Source organism: Corvus cornix, chromosome 7 (assembly GCF_000738735.6).
Source record: "Corvus cornix cornix isolate S_Up_H32 chromosome 7, ASM73873v5, whole genome shotgun sequence".
NCBI classification, from domain to species: Eukaryota; Metazoa; Chordata; class Aves; order Passeriformes; family Corvidae; genus Corvus; species Corvus cornix.
In genome coordinates, this window is record NC_046337.1 from 26,030,173 (window position 1) to 26,047,332 (window position 17,160).

The 17,160-nt window shown below is 49.4% G+C and overlaps 1 protein-coding gene and 1 long non-coding RNA gene across 7 annotated transcripts in view; both read left to right on the top strand.

The window, feature by feature from the left end:
* The first annotated feature begins 1,957 nt into the window (after positions 1 to 1,957).
* On the top strand, positions 1,958 to 10,514 carry LOC120410268. The gene is made up of 3 exons (XR_005602297.1): positions 1,958 to 7,659; positions 9,750 to 9,887; positions 10,359 to 10,514. It is a non-coding gene; the product is annotated as an uncharacterized LOC120410268 (long non-coding RNA).
* A 5,864-nt stretch (positions 10,515 to 16,378) lies between these two features.
* Positions 16,379 to 17,160, top strand: part of NRP2 (neuropilin 2) — an 89,693-nt gene continuing 88,911 nt past the window's right edge. For 2 of the 6 annotated variants that reach the window (XM_039554702.1, XM_039554704.1), the window contains exon 1: positions 16,379 to 16,726. In XM_039554702.1, coding sequence (XP_039410636.1) covers positions 16,654 to 16,726 — 73 coding nt within the window. In that variant the 5' untranslated portion in view covers positions 16,379 to 16,653. The remainder of the gene's footprint in view (positions 16,727 to 17,160) is intronic. The other 4 variants (XM_039554700.1, XM_039554705.1, XM_039554703.1 and 1 more) reach the window with 3 other exon arrangements.

Sequence of the window (17,160 nt, forward strand, 5' to 3'; positions counted from 1 at the left end):
ACCTCGATGGTCTGGGATAGGGGTGCCCAGGAAGCAGTGCAGTCGTGAGCTCAGTTATGCAGGGCACACTGGGGTTTCCACGTCCTTCAGCCCCCCTCAACTCCGGACGGCTGCTCCCAAGGATTCCTGTGAGAGGGGGGCAGGGGACAGCAAGGGTGCAACCAGCAGGTCCCAAAGCGTGGTCAGGGTGCTCACTGTCACAGCCCCAACTCTATCACAGTGGATTTTCTGTAGGACTTTTTTGTCCTGCTGGCAGGGGCTGGCACAGGGATGCCAGCAAATAATTCAAGTCACCCTGCAACATGGTTTGTATCAGTCATGGGTTTGGCCAGCAGCAGTGACATTTGGCTGATGCTCCGCGAGCCTCGGAGATGAGAGAGGAGCCTATCTGCCAGCTGAGTTTCAGGTCCTCCCTGGCCCTGCAAACTCTGGGAGAACAATAGAAGCCCTTGGCCCATACGGGTAGTTGTTTGGGGCAGTGTTTCAAGGAGTGTAGCTTTTGTTTTGGCTGTTTGGTTACATGTCTCCTCTTGGATGTTTATGCTGAACAAAAGGCACTTGTTCTCTCACCAGCTTCAACGAGGTTGAGTCCAGCTGGATTTGTGCTTTAGGTGTAGAGAGCCAACAATACCCCCATCAGTAGCTCCATCCTGAGAGAGCCTGGGGACAGCGCTGGCCTGAGCACACCAAGCTGTCCATGTGCTCTCAGGAGCAGGAATGAAAACACAATTTGCAAACAGCCTCACTGGAGTGGGTCTGGGTACCGAGCCCAGAGGGCAGCTCTCGTGGCTCTCTGCATTGGGGAATGCTTTGATGTTTTGTGTGCCCGGGATGTTCAGGTTTATCCTCTAGCTGCCAAGTAACCTGCTTGTCAGCTTTAATTTGCTAAATCTTTTTATTTTTAAGAAATCCTTTATTTACTTAAAAACCGCACATTTCCAATTAGTTTGCTCTGCTCCTTTCTTGCCCTTCTCTCACACGTCCTATAGCAGGAGCCTCAGCTCACAAGCCAGAACACCAGTCAGGGTGCAAATATAAAATAGGCCCAACAGCTGCCAAGCACAGACAGGAACATTGAGTGGGTGCCTGTAGAAGGCAGGCAGGCTCCAGAGACGGTGATTCAGCTGCAGGCAGACAAACATGCAGACTCCTGCCACAGTCTGTGTGCAGGGGAGGGCGGTGGGGTTGCCAGGGGCTGCGTGCTGGGGTCCCAGGCCCTATGGAGCTGCCCTGGCACTTTGTGTCAGCACTGGCAGATTATTAAGCAGGGTATGGGCTCAGTTTACTTTCAGCCCTGCTGTCAGCCTTCAAAAGTGAAGATGTTTTAAGTTGTCCTTATCCTCAAATTAATGAACTCTGATCTGTAAGAGTGTAAACACAGGAAAAGAACTCGACTGAAAAAAAAACAACCCAAAAACTTCAGGCTGGTGCTGTGCAGTCAGGACATTTCTTTTCCTGACAGGATACGGGATCAGAGTTTAAAAATATGCATTATGAAACGTGTGTTGGGGGGCAAGGGGGTCAGTAGACAAATTAAGCACATTGCTGGCTGAGCGGGAGAGCCTGTGAGAGGAGACAGTTCAGCCGCAGGTCCCTGCAGTGGCCCCGAAGCCGCGGCTGCGGGCGGGCGGGGAGGCCGCGCAGGGCCGGCTGAGGTGACGGCTGGGCCTGGCTCCGCACGGCCGGGTCACCGCAGCGACGGGAACAGGGCAGCGCAGCCGCGGCCGGGGGAGGGCCCCAGGCGGCCTCACGGGCAGCCCCACCGCGGCCGGTGCAATGGCCATGAGCAAGCAGAGTGCCTGGCCACTTCCCTCACACTCGGGGACAGAGTGGGATGGACTGGCATGTCGTGCCCCACGGCCACTGTGGCCTGGCAAGAAGAGCCTCCAGGCTCCTCAGCCAGCTTCCACACAGGCAGGGGAAGCTCCATGGTTGTGAACAAGCTCTCCCTTTACTCATGTGTCCCAGTGACATACTATCTGCTCCAAATGCAAACCTCCTCTTGGGATGTACCTGATTTTCCCCTGACAGAGGTTGGCCATGGAGAGAGTAACCCTCGTGTGGGTACATTTTTACTTTTGTCTCCTAGGGTCCCCTCAGAGGTCCCCTCTCCTGGGGACACAGCACACACAGGACTGGCTGAGTGAGCGGCTGGCTGCCCCCACGCAGCCCCCCAGGCCACACCAGGAGAGAGGTGGGATCCAGGCTGCAGGCCTGCAGACAAAGCCAGGAAGCTGTTGCTGCTCAGGCATTTCAGGGGAGGGCATGATTTCCACAACAATAAACACATCTGATTATTTGATTAGAGGGAAGACGGTGTCCCCAGGAGGAGGTCCTCAAACACAAAAGACAAATAACTCATACCCCCGCTGGCAGTGACAGGGCAGGAAGATGAGGGCAATGTCCTATTGAGGCTTTGATCAGCCAGGGTCAAGCATGCAAGCTAGCATGGCTGAAGACTGACTAGGAAGAGGTTCCTGCTGCAGAACTGTGCCTGGCCCTCTCCCAGCCCTACACTTGTCTTTTCTGCAGTCCTTCACCTCTGTCTAAGAAGCAATGTGGGAGCCTCCTGAGGCACATCCTTCCTCCTGACCCCTCCTGGCTCAAGCAAGGCCATGTCCACTCCGAGCGCCTAAGTGCCAGGCATCACAGCACATTCCTCTACTTCTGCCACTTACTCATCTGCATCTGCTAGGAGAAGCCAGTGAAAGAGGCTTCTTGGTCTCATATCATGCCTTTTGCCATGGTGCAAGTGGAATGATGCTGAGATGCAGCGGTGGCTAGACAGGAGAGTGATGGAAGGGCAGAGAAGGTAATTTTCCAGTTCCATTTCTCCTGGGCACTTGGATGGTCTGGCCATGGTCATGGGCACTTGGGAATTTTCCTGTCTCCTGGAAGGTCAAGCTGTCCCCTTTCATTCTGCCATTAGAGATGCTGGGGACTCTGCATGTCAAGGGATGGTTCTCAGTGGTGCCAGCAACTGCTGATCCTGTGATTAACTGATGGTCCTGGATGGAGGCTGGATAAAGTGTTCAGTGTAGGTGTTTTACAGCTGTTCTGTGCCTTCATAAGACAGGTGGCCCCAAAGCCTTGGTGCCCCAATAGCTTGACCCACATGAGTGCCTCCTGCAGAAGAGCCCCAGAGCAGGAAGGAACCATGTATGCACAGAAAAGGGCTTGAAGATCTGAGCTGCACTTTTACTCTCCCTTGAGCAGTATGTGTAAAAGTAACTTGTATTTGGCCCACAGAATTGTGGTGCTTGGAAGTGAGAGCAAAAAAGAGATTATTTGGCACTTGGAGACAGGAGTTCTCCAAGATCTTTACAAACACAACACAGCCCTTTCAAGTGGGAGAGACCCTTGCTTATCTCCTGCATGGGGGGAAGCACTGGCTGAACACAAAAATCACTGGCACTCCAAAAAGCAGGGTAGGCAAAGAAAGAAAAATAAACTGTTGTTTCAAATACAGGTTTCTACACAGAGTTGTATTCCATAGATGCAATATATAGATCTATGTGTGGGCAAGCTCTAAGATTCTGGTCCCAGGTTACATCTAGGAGTTTATTTAATATATTTTTTAAAATCTACTTCTCCCTTTGATATATGTATGTTCTGTGAGGATTTCTGTGCAGACATAGATGGAATAGCCTTGTATGTTTTTATATTCCCAAAATCTTTTGTCAGGCAATCATATTTATAAGGCTTTCCTGTTTCATCTTCCCCAACAGGCTGGAGCACTGGAAGTTTGTGCTGTGCATGCTTCATAGCCTCTCTCACTCCCCAAGCTCTTTTCAAGCTGAGTGGCCAAGGTCACAAGGAAATGTTTGCCAGTGTGTCATCTCACACCCTCAGTAAATCATCCCAATATCATCTGGCTCAGAGCTCTTAGAAATCTGGACAACCTTGACAGAAGGTGTAATGGGCTGGGAAATCCAGCGGAAGAGTTTTGGGGAACATGAGACCACAAGATACGAGTCTTCCCTGATCTGCCACGAGACCTTAGGTCTCTGCCCAAGAGCGCAGCTAGAAAGCAGCCCCTTAAATGGATGCCACATCAGAGATATTGACTTACCAGTGGCCTGGGTACAATTACCCATGAAACTTCAACCTGGGATATGAGTATCACTGAGAGACAAACAATCCCATCTGCAGCCTGCCCCTTCGAGATGTCTTCTCTGTTTATAGAAAAGAAGGGGGTGGTGAGCGTCTGTTAAAATATATAACTTCCTGGCATCATCTTTGAGGAGTCATAGCTTTCAGTGGGACTCGTCAATCAAAACTGTCTAGGCACAGCGGTCAGTGCTCCTCAGCTTCTTCCTCACAGTGGCTGTGGCCAAGGAACAGGGATGCTAAAAATAGCTTTTCTGTCCCAAAATATCTTGACTTATTTGAGGTTATATATGTAAAGGGAACACTGATATTACATATTGCTGGTGCCCTGCAACCAGCGCGTCCCTGGGGAAGCAGAGATCTCTGGAAACCTGCAGGGAGAGTAGAGGAGGGAAACCATGACCTCAGGGAACAAAGTAAATTTTGCAAAGCAGAAAGAGATGCTTGTGTAACCTCCCATAACTACAGGCTCTGAGGCAATTGCCAGAAGAATCACTAGGTTTGGCTTAAGCTAATGAAAAAAACAGGGAAGAAAGCTGTCCTTTCCAACCTGCACCCACATTCTCATTTACCTTGGGCAAAAATAAAACATGCCTAGATATGAATTCTGCATCAGAAGTAGTATTTTACACCAACTCGCAGAGGGTAAATGACTTCTTGTGGTATATAGCAGTGGGAATTCAGGCATGTAATGTAATAACAGGAAAGGATTTTTAGATTTGTCTCAGAAACCCTCCTAGCTCAGACATTATAAAAAACAATGCCAAGCTTTCATATCTCTGTGGACACAAGACAAGAGTAAAACTTTCTTTTAAAGAGTGAAATACATCTCCAGTTTGAGACAAGTTCTCTATTTTGAAAAATTGCTGCAAAAACCATGGGCAAACAGCACCTCACATCTGAACAGCACATTGCTGTTCCTCAGCTTTTTACTGGTGTAATTAAATGCCACAGAGCAACTGCTTAACCAAGTTCTTTGCTTAGTAAATGTTTCCTTAGTCATTTGCATGGGATGTGACAGGACCAGATCCAAGCCTCGGTCAGGGCTTCCAAGCAAATTCACAAAGCAAATGGTACGGAAAAGTCTTCTAGTGCTGCCTCTTGGGGCGAAACAGCAACACAGCACAGCAAACCAGGATGGGATGAAAAATACAGAATGCACTTAGAGCTGACAGCCATAGTGTAATGTGACCCCAGTCACATTGGTATTTGATTAGCAAACACGACTGGGAAACAGCCCTGCTCTTAGGAGAAAGAAATCTTTCATATCCCCTACAATCAAGCCCTCAGCTTTGTTTTTTCTGGGAGATGGCATCTGAATGCTTCAGCAGAACAGGCTGTTCTACGAGAGCCCATTACCCCCCGTGTGTCCCTGTGCACAGGACTTACCCGGGGGGGCCGGATGAAGGAGAAGCAGCTTGCAACAGTCCCAGAGGAGGTCTGTACCAGACACTCGTGGCTTGTGATCCTCCCAAGTGCCCACTGTGTGCAGGGCTGAGATCATCACTGCAGAGAGGGAGAGCTTGTGAATTTGTTTGCTGTGCTTTTTAGTTCAATTATTGGGAGGTGACTGGCAGGTGAGGGGGACACAAAATTTGTATGTTGCTGCAGGGTCACTGGCTCAAGCCACAGCGTTGAGCTCTGTCTCTCTCTGTGGGGTCCAACAGAAGGACAACCAACAAGTCCTCTTCCCCTCCAGCTCCTCCTCCCAAGGCTACAGATGGCGGGCTCATCCTGCACGCAAGCCCGGACACTTGCTAGCCTCTCCAAAGAGGAGCTCAGCATAGCCAACCATCATTTTAGGGGACAAAATTAGAGGCTCCAGCTTTCCTCTTTCCCCTCCTCACCCGCCTTCCCCCCCTGCTGCTGCACCACCATGTCTGTGATATTTTATTTCAGTCAGCTTTGGTTTGCTCCTGAAATCTGCCTCACTCCCTCTCTCCAGACATTTCATTTCCCTTGGAGACAGGTAAATAAGTAAATAACTGTAGTCAAAACCCTGTGTGAGTACCGAAGCCTGGAGTGCTAGGAAGCAACTAGTGTGTCTGATTTTCCAGTGAAAGTCCAGGTGCAATCTCGGCAGCATGGCTACTGTCTGCCTTTCAAGCAGATGTCTTCATCTAAAGCCCCCGCCACCACCCCACTCTCTTTGTGCATCCTCACAGGGAGGACGGGAGTGGGAGACAATATAAATTAATATCCATTGGAATGACAGCAGCTGGTGCCTTGCATAGCGGCAAACACGTGTCTTAGAAGTAGAGTGATTAGTCGTAAAACTGTAGAGCTGAATGTTTATGCTTGATCAATTACAGGAAAACAATAGATGGTGGTTTTTTCCAAGTGGGAGGAGTGAGGGGAGGGAGGCTTCATCCATGAGATTATTTTCTTCTTTTTTTTTTGTAATGATAGCTTCAAAGAATATGGGGCCTAGTTACCAAAGAGGCCGGCAAACAGCAGCTTCTGAGAAACCCACTGGTTGCAGGCAGCACTTTGCAGTCTAAACCTCACACAGATCTTGTTTTTCCAAACTTCTTAACATTTATGAGGAATGGATTCAGCTGCCCAAAGCAAGGAGTATGTGGGAATGAATTAGGCAAAGCTTTCTAGTGCACAAGCGTGCATGCTTTATGTGTAGAGGCCTTCAGCTGGAAGAAGTCATTTTTGTTTGTTTCTATACTTAGAACCTCTCCTACTGCCCCAGTTAAGAAGTGCTCCTGTCAGAGCAGTGTCATGTTAGTGGCTGCAGTGTGGCATGGGAGTGTGCCTTCAGCTCCAGTTCCAATTCCTTAGCAGCACTAATTGCAAACACAGTCTGTGTCAGTCCCCACATCCACAAAAAAAAAAAGAAATTGAGTTACGTTTTGCAATAATTCTAATGGAAATGCTAATAGGATGAACAGCAATATAAGGCCAGTGGATGACCCAGCAATTTCATCTGTGCTGGCAACGGACAACCATCTAAACCACGTTCGGGTAATTCTTCCTCTCATTAGCAGCACAATAACTCATACACACAAATCCATAGGCATTTGCTATAATTTTTTAACATGGCTGGAAATAGAAGTAAGCACATGCAGTATGCAAGCATTACAGCATGTGTTGGCTGTAAATCTGTCTGGAAGTGGCCTGATTCTGTTCCTGGTTAAAGCAGTGGGAATTTTGCCATTGACTTCAATGGAAGCAGGATGGGATTTTTTGGACTTATTTTAAAGTGGAGCTTTGTTTCTTTGGAACAAAGTTTTCAGATTCACAGCTACATTTCAGTACTTGGCTTGAACTCATGTTAATTCACCTTTCATGTGTTTAACAGATGGGGCTTCGTTGTTGCTCACCTTCTGTTTGGCATCAGCACTGTAACCAGTCTCCGCTGGGTGACAGCCACCTGTGGCTGTGCTGTGGGACTCAGCAGAGAGAAGGAGGGAGCTCACATGGACATCTCTGGGCACCTTTGGTTCAAATGTGTTAGAGCACTTGGAAGAAAAAGCCACTGCTTTCATGTTTTTCAGCAGGTGAAAAGTCAAACTGTTTCTTAGAGCACCTAGGATTGAGGTGAGTGGTGGTGAGGAGCACGGGGGCCTTTGCTCTGCCTGGAATGGGTCTAGTATTCCTGTGTTGTGTCATGTAAAGTGGGGGTAATTGCAGTCACTATGGCTTTCCTAAACTACCTGTAGCCCTTTGGGATAGCACTGTGTTTCAAGTACTAGGATATACATATATACCTTTAGCTTAAATGTGTAAGGAAGAGGCTTATAGATGGTATGTGACAATATGTTTCTCTGCTGCTGCCACAGCAACTTTTGAACCATTGGACAATTGCATCAGAAATACAAATCTCCTGCAAGATTTCTAAAAACAGCTGTCGAGACAGAGGTACCATGTCAGTGCCATCCTGTCAGGAAAAGCCTGAGCTCAACCTTTATTATGCATCCATGACTCCAAACACATGCAAAGCACCTCTAGGAAAGCAGCAGTCATTTGTCCCATTGCTCACAAAACTAATTGCTTCATTGATATTAATTTCTGGTGGCCACAGTATAAGTCCACCTCTTTTTTTCTCATCAAAGACTACACTTCAATGCTGCTCTTTTCTAGCAGCTTTCCCTGCTCCCACCTGGCTTCCTTGCTGAGCATCTTCAGCTCCCCCTTCCCAGCTCTGCCTCTGCCCTGCTTCCTACAAAGACCCTTGGGCTCCTCTGCCAATGTCTTCTCACTTTCAAGGAAGACCCCTCTTCTCCTTCACACTTTGCTAGCAGTGTGATACCTAGGCCCCTTCTCTCATTACTCACCCAGGACATCCTCTCTCAGCTGTTGATGTTTTACAGCTCACCCCTTCACTCCCCATCTGAAATTCCCATCGCAACAAAAAACTCAGGAATGAGACAATTAATATGTATTATTTCAATAGGAGCCTAAAAACAAAAAGCTTTTGCAACAACTTCCCAGTCAGAACCACAGAGACTATTGTAAGACAGAAAAACCTAAGAAACGGCAGCTGTAAAATATATTTAAAAGCCTTTATTCTTTCCTATCACAATGTGGCAAAAGAGACTAAATACAGCTTTCCATTTGTTTAACTAAAAGCTGCCATTCCTCAGTCTCTTTGATGATAATGATACCCACAGTTAAAATCAAACTGCAGCACACACATGGAAAACTTTGAGCTCTGTACCCACTTTGCACAATGTATTATTAATAGCAAGATTTGTGAACCCACATGTTCTCAGGTGCTGAGAGCAAGGAGAAGCCTGACTGTGCTGGGCTTATGGTTGATGGTGATAAATGCAGCACACTGAGGAGGAAAAAGAAAAACCTGCACCTGAGGATTGTTTGTATTACAGTAACCACTGAATCCACTGTGCTGTGCATGGGGAGAGACCAGTCAGGAGTGCAACATCAAGCAAAGAACTCAGATAAGGGGGGTGGGAGGGAAAAGGTATCAGCCATCCCATTTTGTTGACATGGAAAGGAAACAAAGTTTGGTGAGGATCTGGTACTGCCCACAGGGTTACACTGGGGTGGGTCTTGGGTCACATCTCTGGCTCAGAATGACCAACAGGCCCTACTGATCCTCCGAATCTGAAGCTTCATGGCCGCAAAGCCACCCCCAATTTCAGAGTGTCTGATAATAGCTATTCTAGTGCACCTTTTTACTTCAGCAGATTCTTGCTGCCAAGCTCTAGGTTTGAACTTCTGAGACGCACAGCCTTAGTTTGCAGAGGACCACGTGCTCCTAATGTCCTGCGAAGGCAGCTGAGCACAAGAGTGTTTTCACTGCCCTGCTGTAGAAGCTGCCCAGAAAATTAGCTGCTTCCTGACTGTTGTTCTGCAATCCCAGTTCCCTGGAGGACCATTTGGTGCAGTTATTTGAGGCATGGGCTTCATGGCCACCCTATTGACTGTGAAGCAGCCTTAGCACCGTTGATTTCCATAAGAATTTACACTAAAAAATCAATGGGGTCTGTGTGCAGGATCCTGAGAAGAGAGGGGTGACCCATCCTGGGAAAAAAGATCTTCTCTGCAATGATAAGGAAGCAGCCCCATCCCCAGAACGAAAGGGTGATGACTCTGATTCCAAACATTCACAGAAAGGGAAGGGGAGCAGGGTAGGGCTCCTCCAAGATTATGGATTTCTTTTCTAGGAAGTGCATAGATGTGAGGTCTGACTTGAGATGTGCGCTTATGTCAAAGGGAGGATTATGAAGACAATCTTCAGCCTGATACATCCAGCAGAGCTGTCTTCAGCAAGATCCTACTGCCACTAAGAACTTTTTAGGAAGGTAAACATGTATGTAAATTCAGTATCAAACATGCTTTGCAATGTTCTCAAAACACAGGAGTGTTTGGCCATGATGAAAACACAGCTCAGCCTGGCTTCCAGCTATCAGCTGGAATTCTCTAGATCTGTTCTGATCTGTCTTTTATTAGCAGATTATGCATGGCTTTTTCTGTTATGTGATTGCTTTTTGAGGTCACTGACATATGCTAGATGATGTCAAGTGAAAAGCAATGATTCCCTTAGGAATCACTGACTTTGTGGGACATCCTCACCTAAGTGTTCTGTGTTAAAAACCATCTCCAAACAACAATTCAGCAGCATCAGAAGTTCCTACCTCTGATATTGCACAGGCATAGTCAAATGGCAATCTCTCCCTACACAGTTTACAACTTAACTAAATGCTAAAGTAATCCACAAGCTTGTCATCCATATTGTATCTGGCTCTTGGTTTTCATCTGCTTTGTCTCTTCAGATCGTAAACTGTTTGAGGCAAGAACTGTCTCTGAGTCTGTGTTTGGACAGAAGAGAAGTCCCGGTCCTTGCACAGCCAGGTACCATAATAAATATAAGGCACAATAATTTATTTTAAACTGAACATCAAAGAAAAGAAAAGATTAAAAGGGAAAGAAAACCTTTCACAGCTCGAGGCTTTCCCCCATGACAATGCTCCAGAAGAATGTGCTATCTGCTGGAGGGAGCTAACTGCTAACCCCAATTGCTGGGAGGGCTGTGCAACGTACCAACACCACCACCACCACCACGGAAGTCACACTGGAATGTGCCTGGGATGGGGAGGGAGGGAGGGGGAAGGAGGGTGAGGTCAAAAGCTAAACCATGATAAGCAAAAGAGAAATCCCTTTAAAATACACACATGCATTTTCTTGCCAGAATGTATCAAGCCGAGAGCCAAAGCATGGTAATGGCATTTTGTTTATAGGAGAAGAGAAATAACTTTTGTCCTAAGAACTTTTTTTGCCAAGTTTCAGGCAAAGGGGGGTCTAAGCGACTTGCTGGTTTAAGAATTTGTGTATTTTTACGGAGGTGTTTTAGTAAGACTGGTGGCATGGCCCTTTCTAGCACTGAGCACACAGCCCTGTAAGTGCTTACTGCAGACCATGGCACACCATGGAAGCCAGCCCAGCGGAAGGCTACGGCAGCACTTCCAGTTAAAGACATCGTGCTGGCTTTGCAGGGCTCAGCCACTTGGGTCACTTCCAGCCATCAGTGAAGTTGATGGATGAACTCCCACCAGCTTCAGCAGGTTTTAAATGAGGCCCTTGGTTTGTGGCTCTAACTGGGTAGAGGTCCACAAATGTGTCCCTCTAATGCTGTCTGTGGAAAATTTGCTGTTGACCCAAACTGGAGTGTGGTCCAACTGGATCTTCCCCAGAATGAAGCTGACCATGTGCTGCTCTGTGGGTAGCAACCACAGTCAGTGGGCCATTTTGGGTGCTTTTAGCAGGTGAGCATGCAGAGCTTGGGTCACCTCACACAAGAGGTTTTTTGATTTTTCTAGAGTCTTAACTGCGCCCCCCAGTAACAGTGGGGTAAGAAACTCAAGCCGCAGTCAAAGCTCTCAATAGCAAAGCCCACAGAATTGCCAGGGTCTGTTGGAGGAACAGATGGCCTTTACAGCTCCATGGTCTCCTCTTTGCAAGTGAGGAGAAGCTGTGGGAAATCACCACCTTCCTAACAAGCTGGGGAACCAGTGGGTGTGTGGAGAAGGAGCATGTCAAAGCGAAGAGGAACCAAGCAGGTTATTTGTGGAGATGGGGTTTGGAGGGATGGCTCCCTGCAGGCTTGGGGATTTGCTTAGCAAAGGGACAGGCTTGCTGGCACACTAAAGCAATTCAGGATCTGTCCTTCCAGCCTGTGTGTCCCCCTCCCCTCCTCCATTTCCCCCTCTGGGTCCATTCACTGTGCCAAACAACAGCATGCAATCATCTTGTGGGGCTTATTTCTGCCTAATATACCTACCCAGTGAGGTTTCAGTGAACATTAAAGTGGTAGATGGAGCCTTTAATGAAGTTAACCTGCTGAAACCAGGAGAGCATTTGGTTGAAGTACACCTGAAAGCCCTGGATTACACAGCAGCTTTCCATTGCCTCCTTTCATACCACTGCTGTATTGAGAAATAATACAGCACCTTTATATTCTGCCTAATTTAGTCAGCTTGCTGAGGTCTGAAAGCTTTTTTTATTAACTCTGAAGATGCAGGGTCTTTTCTTCCCTGTGTCAGCACCACTGCCCTGCTGCACAATCTGCTGCTCGGAGCAGGCCCCCAGCAGCACCTCTGCACCCCTCCCGCCGCTCAGCACCTCCTGAGCCAACAGGAATCGCTCTCCCTCTCTCTGCTAATCCCATGATGGATTTTAAGTCCATTAGTTTTCTTCCTCCCTATTTTCTGCCATTTATGCATTTTCCCCCCCTCCTCTTGTTCTGTATCTTTGCTTCTTTCACCACCTCCCTTATCCACTCTTCTTTTACCTCTGCTTTTTTCCCTTCTTTTTCTCATTTCTCCTTCTCAGGCTGCCTCAGCACTCCCCTCATTTCCCCTGCAGCAATCAGTGCTGCTCCTGCACTCTCCCCAGAGCCAGCCGCTAGCTCCTGGCACCGCAGCAGGGCAGTGCTGGCCCAGGGGGCAGTGTGAGCACTGCACGCCAGCAGTGCTCCTCCTGTATCAAATACCTGTGTGCAGGAGAGGCAGGGGGAGAAAACAGCTCCCTGCCACCCTGAAGATAGGCTGGCAGCTGGAAAAATGGGGGGGGGAGGGTGGGGGGTGGGGGGACACGACATTATAGAAGGAGGTGAGCAATAGCAGGGTGGGTGGGTGGGTGGGCAGTAACAGGGTGGGCAGGAGTGGGGTGTGTGGACAGTAAGGGGGTGGGCAAGCAGTGATGGGATGGGCAAGCACTTGCCTGCTACAGCACCCAAGAGTTGAAGAGGCAGCCTCTGGGCTCTCTCTGCAGCCCCTGCTTAGCAAATTAGCAGACATGGTAGTCCCCATGAAAAATTAACAGGGCAGCTTGCTAATTAAGCCACCTCTAGACTGGAAGTTTATGGACTTGAATGCAATGTGCCAAACTGCTTTTTCCAAGTTGGGGTAGTGGCCTGCTTTTTGAGTGTGGACAAATTCCTCAGCAAATATTCTGGTTGAAGGCTAGGGCTAATGGGATGCTAAGGTAATTATTGGCTGTTTGTGGCTATAAAATGAGATCTTGTAATCATGCACCTGATAGACTAATAAAAACATTTTATATGATGCACTTAGAGCTTTTTTGCTGAGGATCTCAAAGCACTGTCTGGAGGAGGAAAAGTGCAACAAGAAGTCTGCATTTCTGTGAGGAATTGGGAGACAACCCACGCCGTCTGCCCCCATGCCCTGCATTCCCGCCCCTTGGATACCCTGCCAAAAATGTTTGAGTCCCTGCTTTCCTGCTGACTGACAATACTTACGGTTTTATCTAGGCCGGGTATCATTTTTCCCCCCTCTCATTCCTAACCCTGTTTCAGTCCTGCCGTGTTGTTTTCTCTGGAAGGCTGTCAAGATCCAAAATAGTATGTTTTGACATAAAACTGGGGGAGACACCCTGTTTGTCCAACTACTCTGGAGCCCAGAGAAGGTTACAGGAATACATGATGGCTTGGTTTTAATTTTATTTTCTTTTAAATCAGGATTGAGAAAGGCTCTAAGGGAAAACTTGGGGAATTCTTTCTTTACAGACACCTCCTGATGGTCAGTTCATGGGGAGAGAAGGACTCATTTAGAAAGAGGAAGCTGTGATTGAAAGTAAATGAGGCTGTATGATAAATGTTTAAAAGGAGCTGCAATTAGAGGGAAGAGAAGACCAGAGCTGCAGAGTGCCAGGGAAAACCCTAGGTACACAGGCCCTCGGGTCAGCAGCAGGGAACTAGGCAGTGTTTGAGGAGGCTTTCTGCTGGAGGGGAGGAGAGATGGGGGAAATTTCACTGCATCACAGCTCTGACTAATGCTTGGGCTGAAAAATTCCTTCAACCAAATTTAATGCAGATGGTACATTAAATATTACGGTACCATTAAATTACACATTGTCTCATTTTCTATGAGGTTTTGTGGATGTTTCTGACATACAGACATGGAAAAATGCTGCAGTTCCCAATGGGTTTGGCGAGTGCTTACTTGTGGGTTTTAAATACCCGCAGGAGGACTGAGCAGAGCCCAGAGCCCTGAGCCCTTTGGCAGAAGCAGGACTTCCCAGCACGGAGAGCTGATGAGGTCCAGCCACCCTTGGGGCACAGAGCAATGCTCACAGCAGCAGCAGCTGCCCCTGGAAACAGGCAGAGGTAAGCTCATGGTGCTTAGCATCACCTTCTGCTCAGTGCCCAAACCCCTGAGAGAGGGCTGGAGTTTTAAAGGCTCCCAAAAGAAGTATTTTTGACGCTCTCCTACCTGAGCTGGAGTAGTAGATATCACCAGCTCTATCATCATCCTGTCCTGAACAGCTGCAGTAGTAGAAACTGCAGTAGCACTGCATGATTCTTTAGTTGTGCCTTTCCTTTCCTGACAGTGGCATGTTGGGGAGAGGAGACGTGAGATCCAACACTAAATACAGGGCTGGATTTGTGGAGAGCAATTGAAAACCAGCTGAGAGAAAACCCTGTGGAGCAGCAGGTAACTTCATTTCCCATCACCATTTTCTTTCCTAGGGTTATCGTCTCTTCATTCAGTAACAGATCAGAGCTGTTATCAGTTCAAGGTTGTGTTTGCACTCTTCTATTGACCTTAACCAGGGGAAACGGAACATAATGGAAGAAAAATTGCCCCTGTGCCATATGGTACGTGAGATGGGGCTGTCTCTGATTAGGGCTTGGTAACCTCTTCCTTTTCCATGCATGTCTTAAGAGAGGAATGATTCATGCTGTGGGTTTATATTACACTCTGATATCTGTGTTATGTTTTGCAAGGGCTATTTATACACGCAAAAAATCACACTTCGCTAGCTTGATAGTAGTCTAACTATAAGCGAGTAGTAAATAATAGTTGCATAATTCCACATCAAAATACAATAAATAAGGCAGTAGACTCTGTTGCCACTGGCTTTGCATTGACTTCAGCAGGTTTTGGAGCACATTTGAGCCACAGAAGATGCAAAATCAGGTATCAAAACACACACAAGAAGAGGGATGCTACAGCCCTCAGGGTAATGGCTGAAATATCAGCTCTATCTGTCAGGCCAAATCTGTTGCTGTCAATGAACTTCCACTGGCCTCAGAGGAACTCTAAGCGTCTGTGTTGTGTGAATGTGCTTAAACAGGTTGGCATCGTGATTTCATTGACGTGAGCTGGTAATGCTACTCGTAACTGATAGACAGCAGAGTACAAAATAATTAGTCTCATCACCCTAAATGAATACCAGTGAAACGTTCTTACTTTCCCTCTCACCCACACAATGATGTATCTCACTTCTGCCACATGCCAGTATCTCTTCACTAATTACCAACTTAAAAAAACTGAGATAACATAGCTTTAATCGTTTTGTCTACTGTTTATTTGGAAGTAGGAATCTAAAATCTGGGGACTTATCAACAACATAAATGATATGTTTTTAAAAAGCTTTTTGGTGCAGGGTTTTAGGGCTCACTTCACTTGCTTTGAAATTTCACCTCTCAAAAAGGGTGGAGCTGTGAGTTAGCCCCAGTTTGCCAGGTACCAGCTCTTAAGCCTGTTGTGGTCTGTGAAGATAAGCAATGTCCCAGCAGTTCCAGCTCGGGCAGAGACTCCCCACCCTCACAGGGTAAAGGCGAACAAACTTTCCGAGCACTTCTAGGATGACTATGTGAACGCTACTCTCGGTTTGTGTTTTTAAAGAGCATCCCGAAGAAAACGGGTTTGGAGCTTGGAAGCCAACTGTGGTGCAGTCCCGGAGGAGTTTGCATTTGTCCCTTGTAGCAGCCTTTGCACCGCAACGTGGGTGCCAGGAGAGAGGCAGCGTGGGGTTCCCGCGGCCACTCCCCGCTCTGGCAGGCGGCTCTGGCCGAGGCTCGGCGCTTCTGGGTCTCGGCCGGCAGCGGCGGAAGCCCACGAGCAGGGGCAATTCTTGTCCTGATGCTCCCCCATCCGACAATTTCTGGGTGTCTCCCTTCGTACAGCCGACTCTTTTGCCGTTATTTCCATCAGGTTTGGTTCCTGCCTGCGCTGCGGGGCCGTCAGCGCTCGGGCGGGGGGCCGGCCGGCACCCGCGGCACGGCAGCGCGGCCGGGACGCGCCCGGCTCCGCGGGGCCACTCCGCGCCCGCGCTGCCCCGGCCCCGCGCTGCGGGGCCGCTGCGCTGTCCGCGGGCGGGGCGGGCGGGGCGGGGCGCGGGGGGCGGCGCGGTGCGCGGGCGCGGGGCGGTGCGCGGGCGGGCGGGGGGGCGCGGGGGGCGGCGCCGGCGCTCGGCGCTGACAGCCACATGCCGCCCTGCCTGAAAAGGCTGCGAGGCGCCGGCGGGGAGGGAGAGGAGGCGCAGACGGCGCCCCAGCCCGCACCACCGCCGCCGCGCCCCGGGGGATGCCGAGGCGCCGGCCCCGCGGGTCGCCCTAGGGGAGAGGCGCTCCGCCGGCACCGCCCGCCCCGCAGCCCCCGGCACGGGGAACGCCGCCGCCCCTCGCTGAGCCCCGCCGGAGCTGGTCGCGAGTGGGGCGCCCACGGGGGCGCGGCGCGCTCGGGGTAGGGAGGCGAAGCCCAGCCCCACAGCCTCGGGTCTTGTGCTGTGGGTTTCGGGTTTTTTTATAATTTGTTCTGGAGGATGGATACGTTTCTTCTCGCCTGGGGATTTCTAGGGCTGTGCTTGCCCGGCTCCGGAGGTACGACGGAGACAGGTAAGGCGCCCTTCAGGGACGAGGGATGGTCCTGTCCGCCCAACTTTCGGGTTCCCGGGCGCGGTCCCGGTCTCACGCATAGATGCTTTGCGTGGGAATAAATTTAGGGAATACATGAGCGATCGGCCGCGCCACGCAGCCTTCGCAGCACGGGTTTTGGAGGGGCTCATGCGTGGCGGTGGGGTGGGGATGGCGCACCCCCGGCAAGGAGCGCAGCGGCTGCAGCCGCGCGGCTCCCAACGCCCGGCGTGAAGGGGAGAGGGGACGGAGCCGCACGGGAAAGTTGCGTACTGGTTTTTTGGGGAGCTGCGGGGAAGGGAGGGGAAGCGGTAGGGACCAGCCAGATGCTGGACACGAGCATCCGAATGCCTACTACCCCGCGCCGGTTGCAAACTCGGGAAACTTTAGGTGAGAAATTAAAATCATCTGGCGGG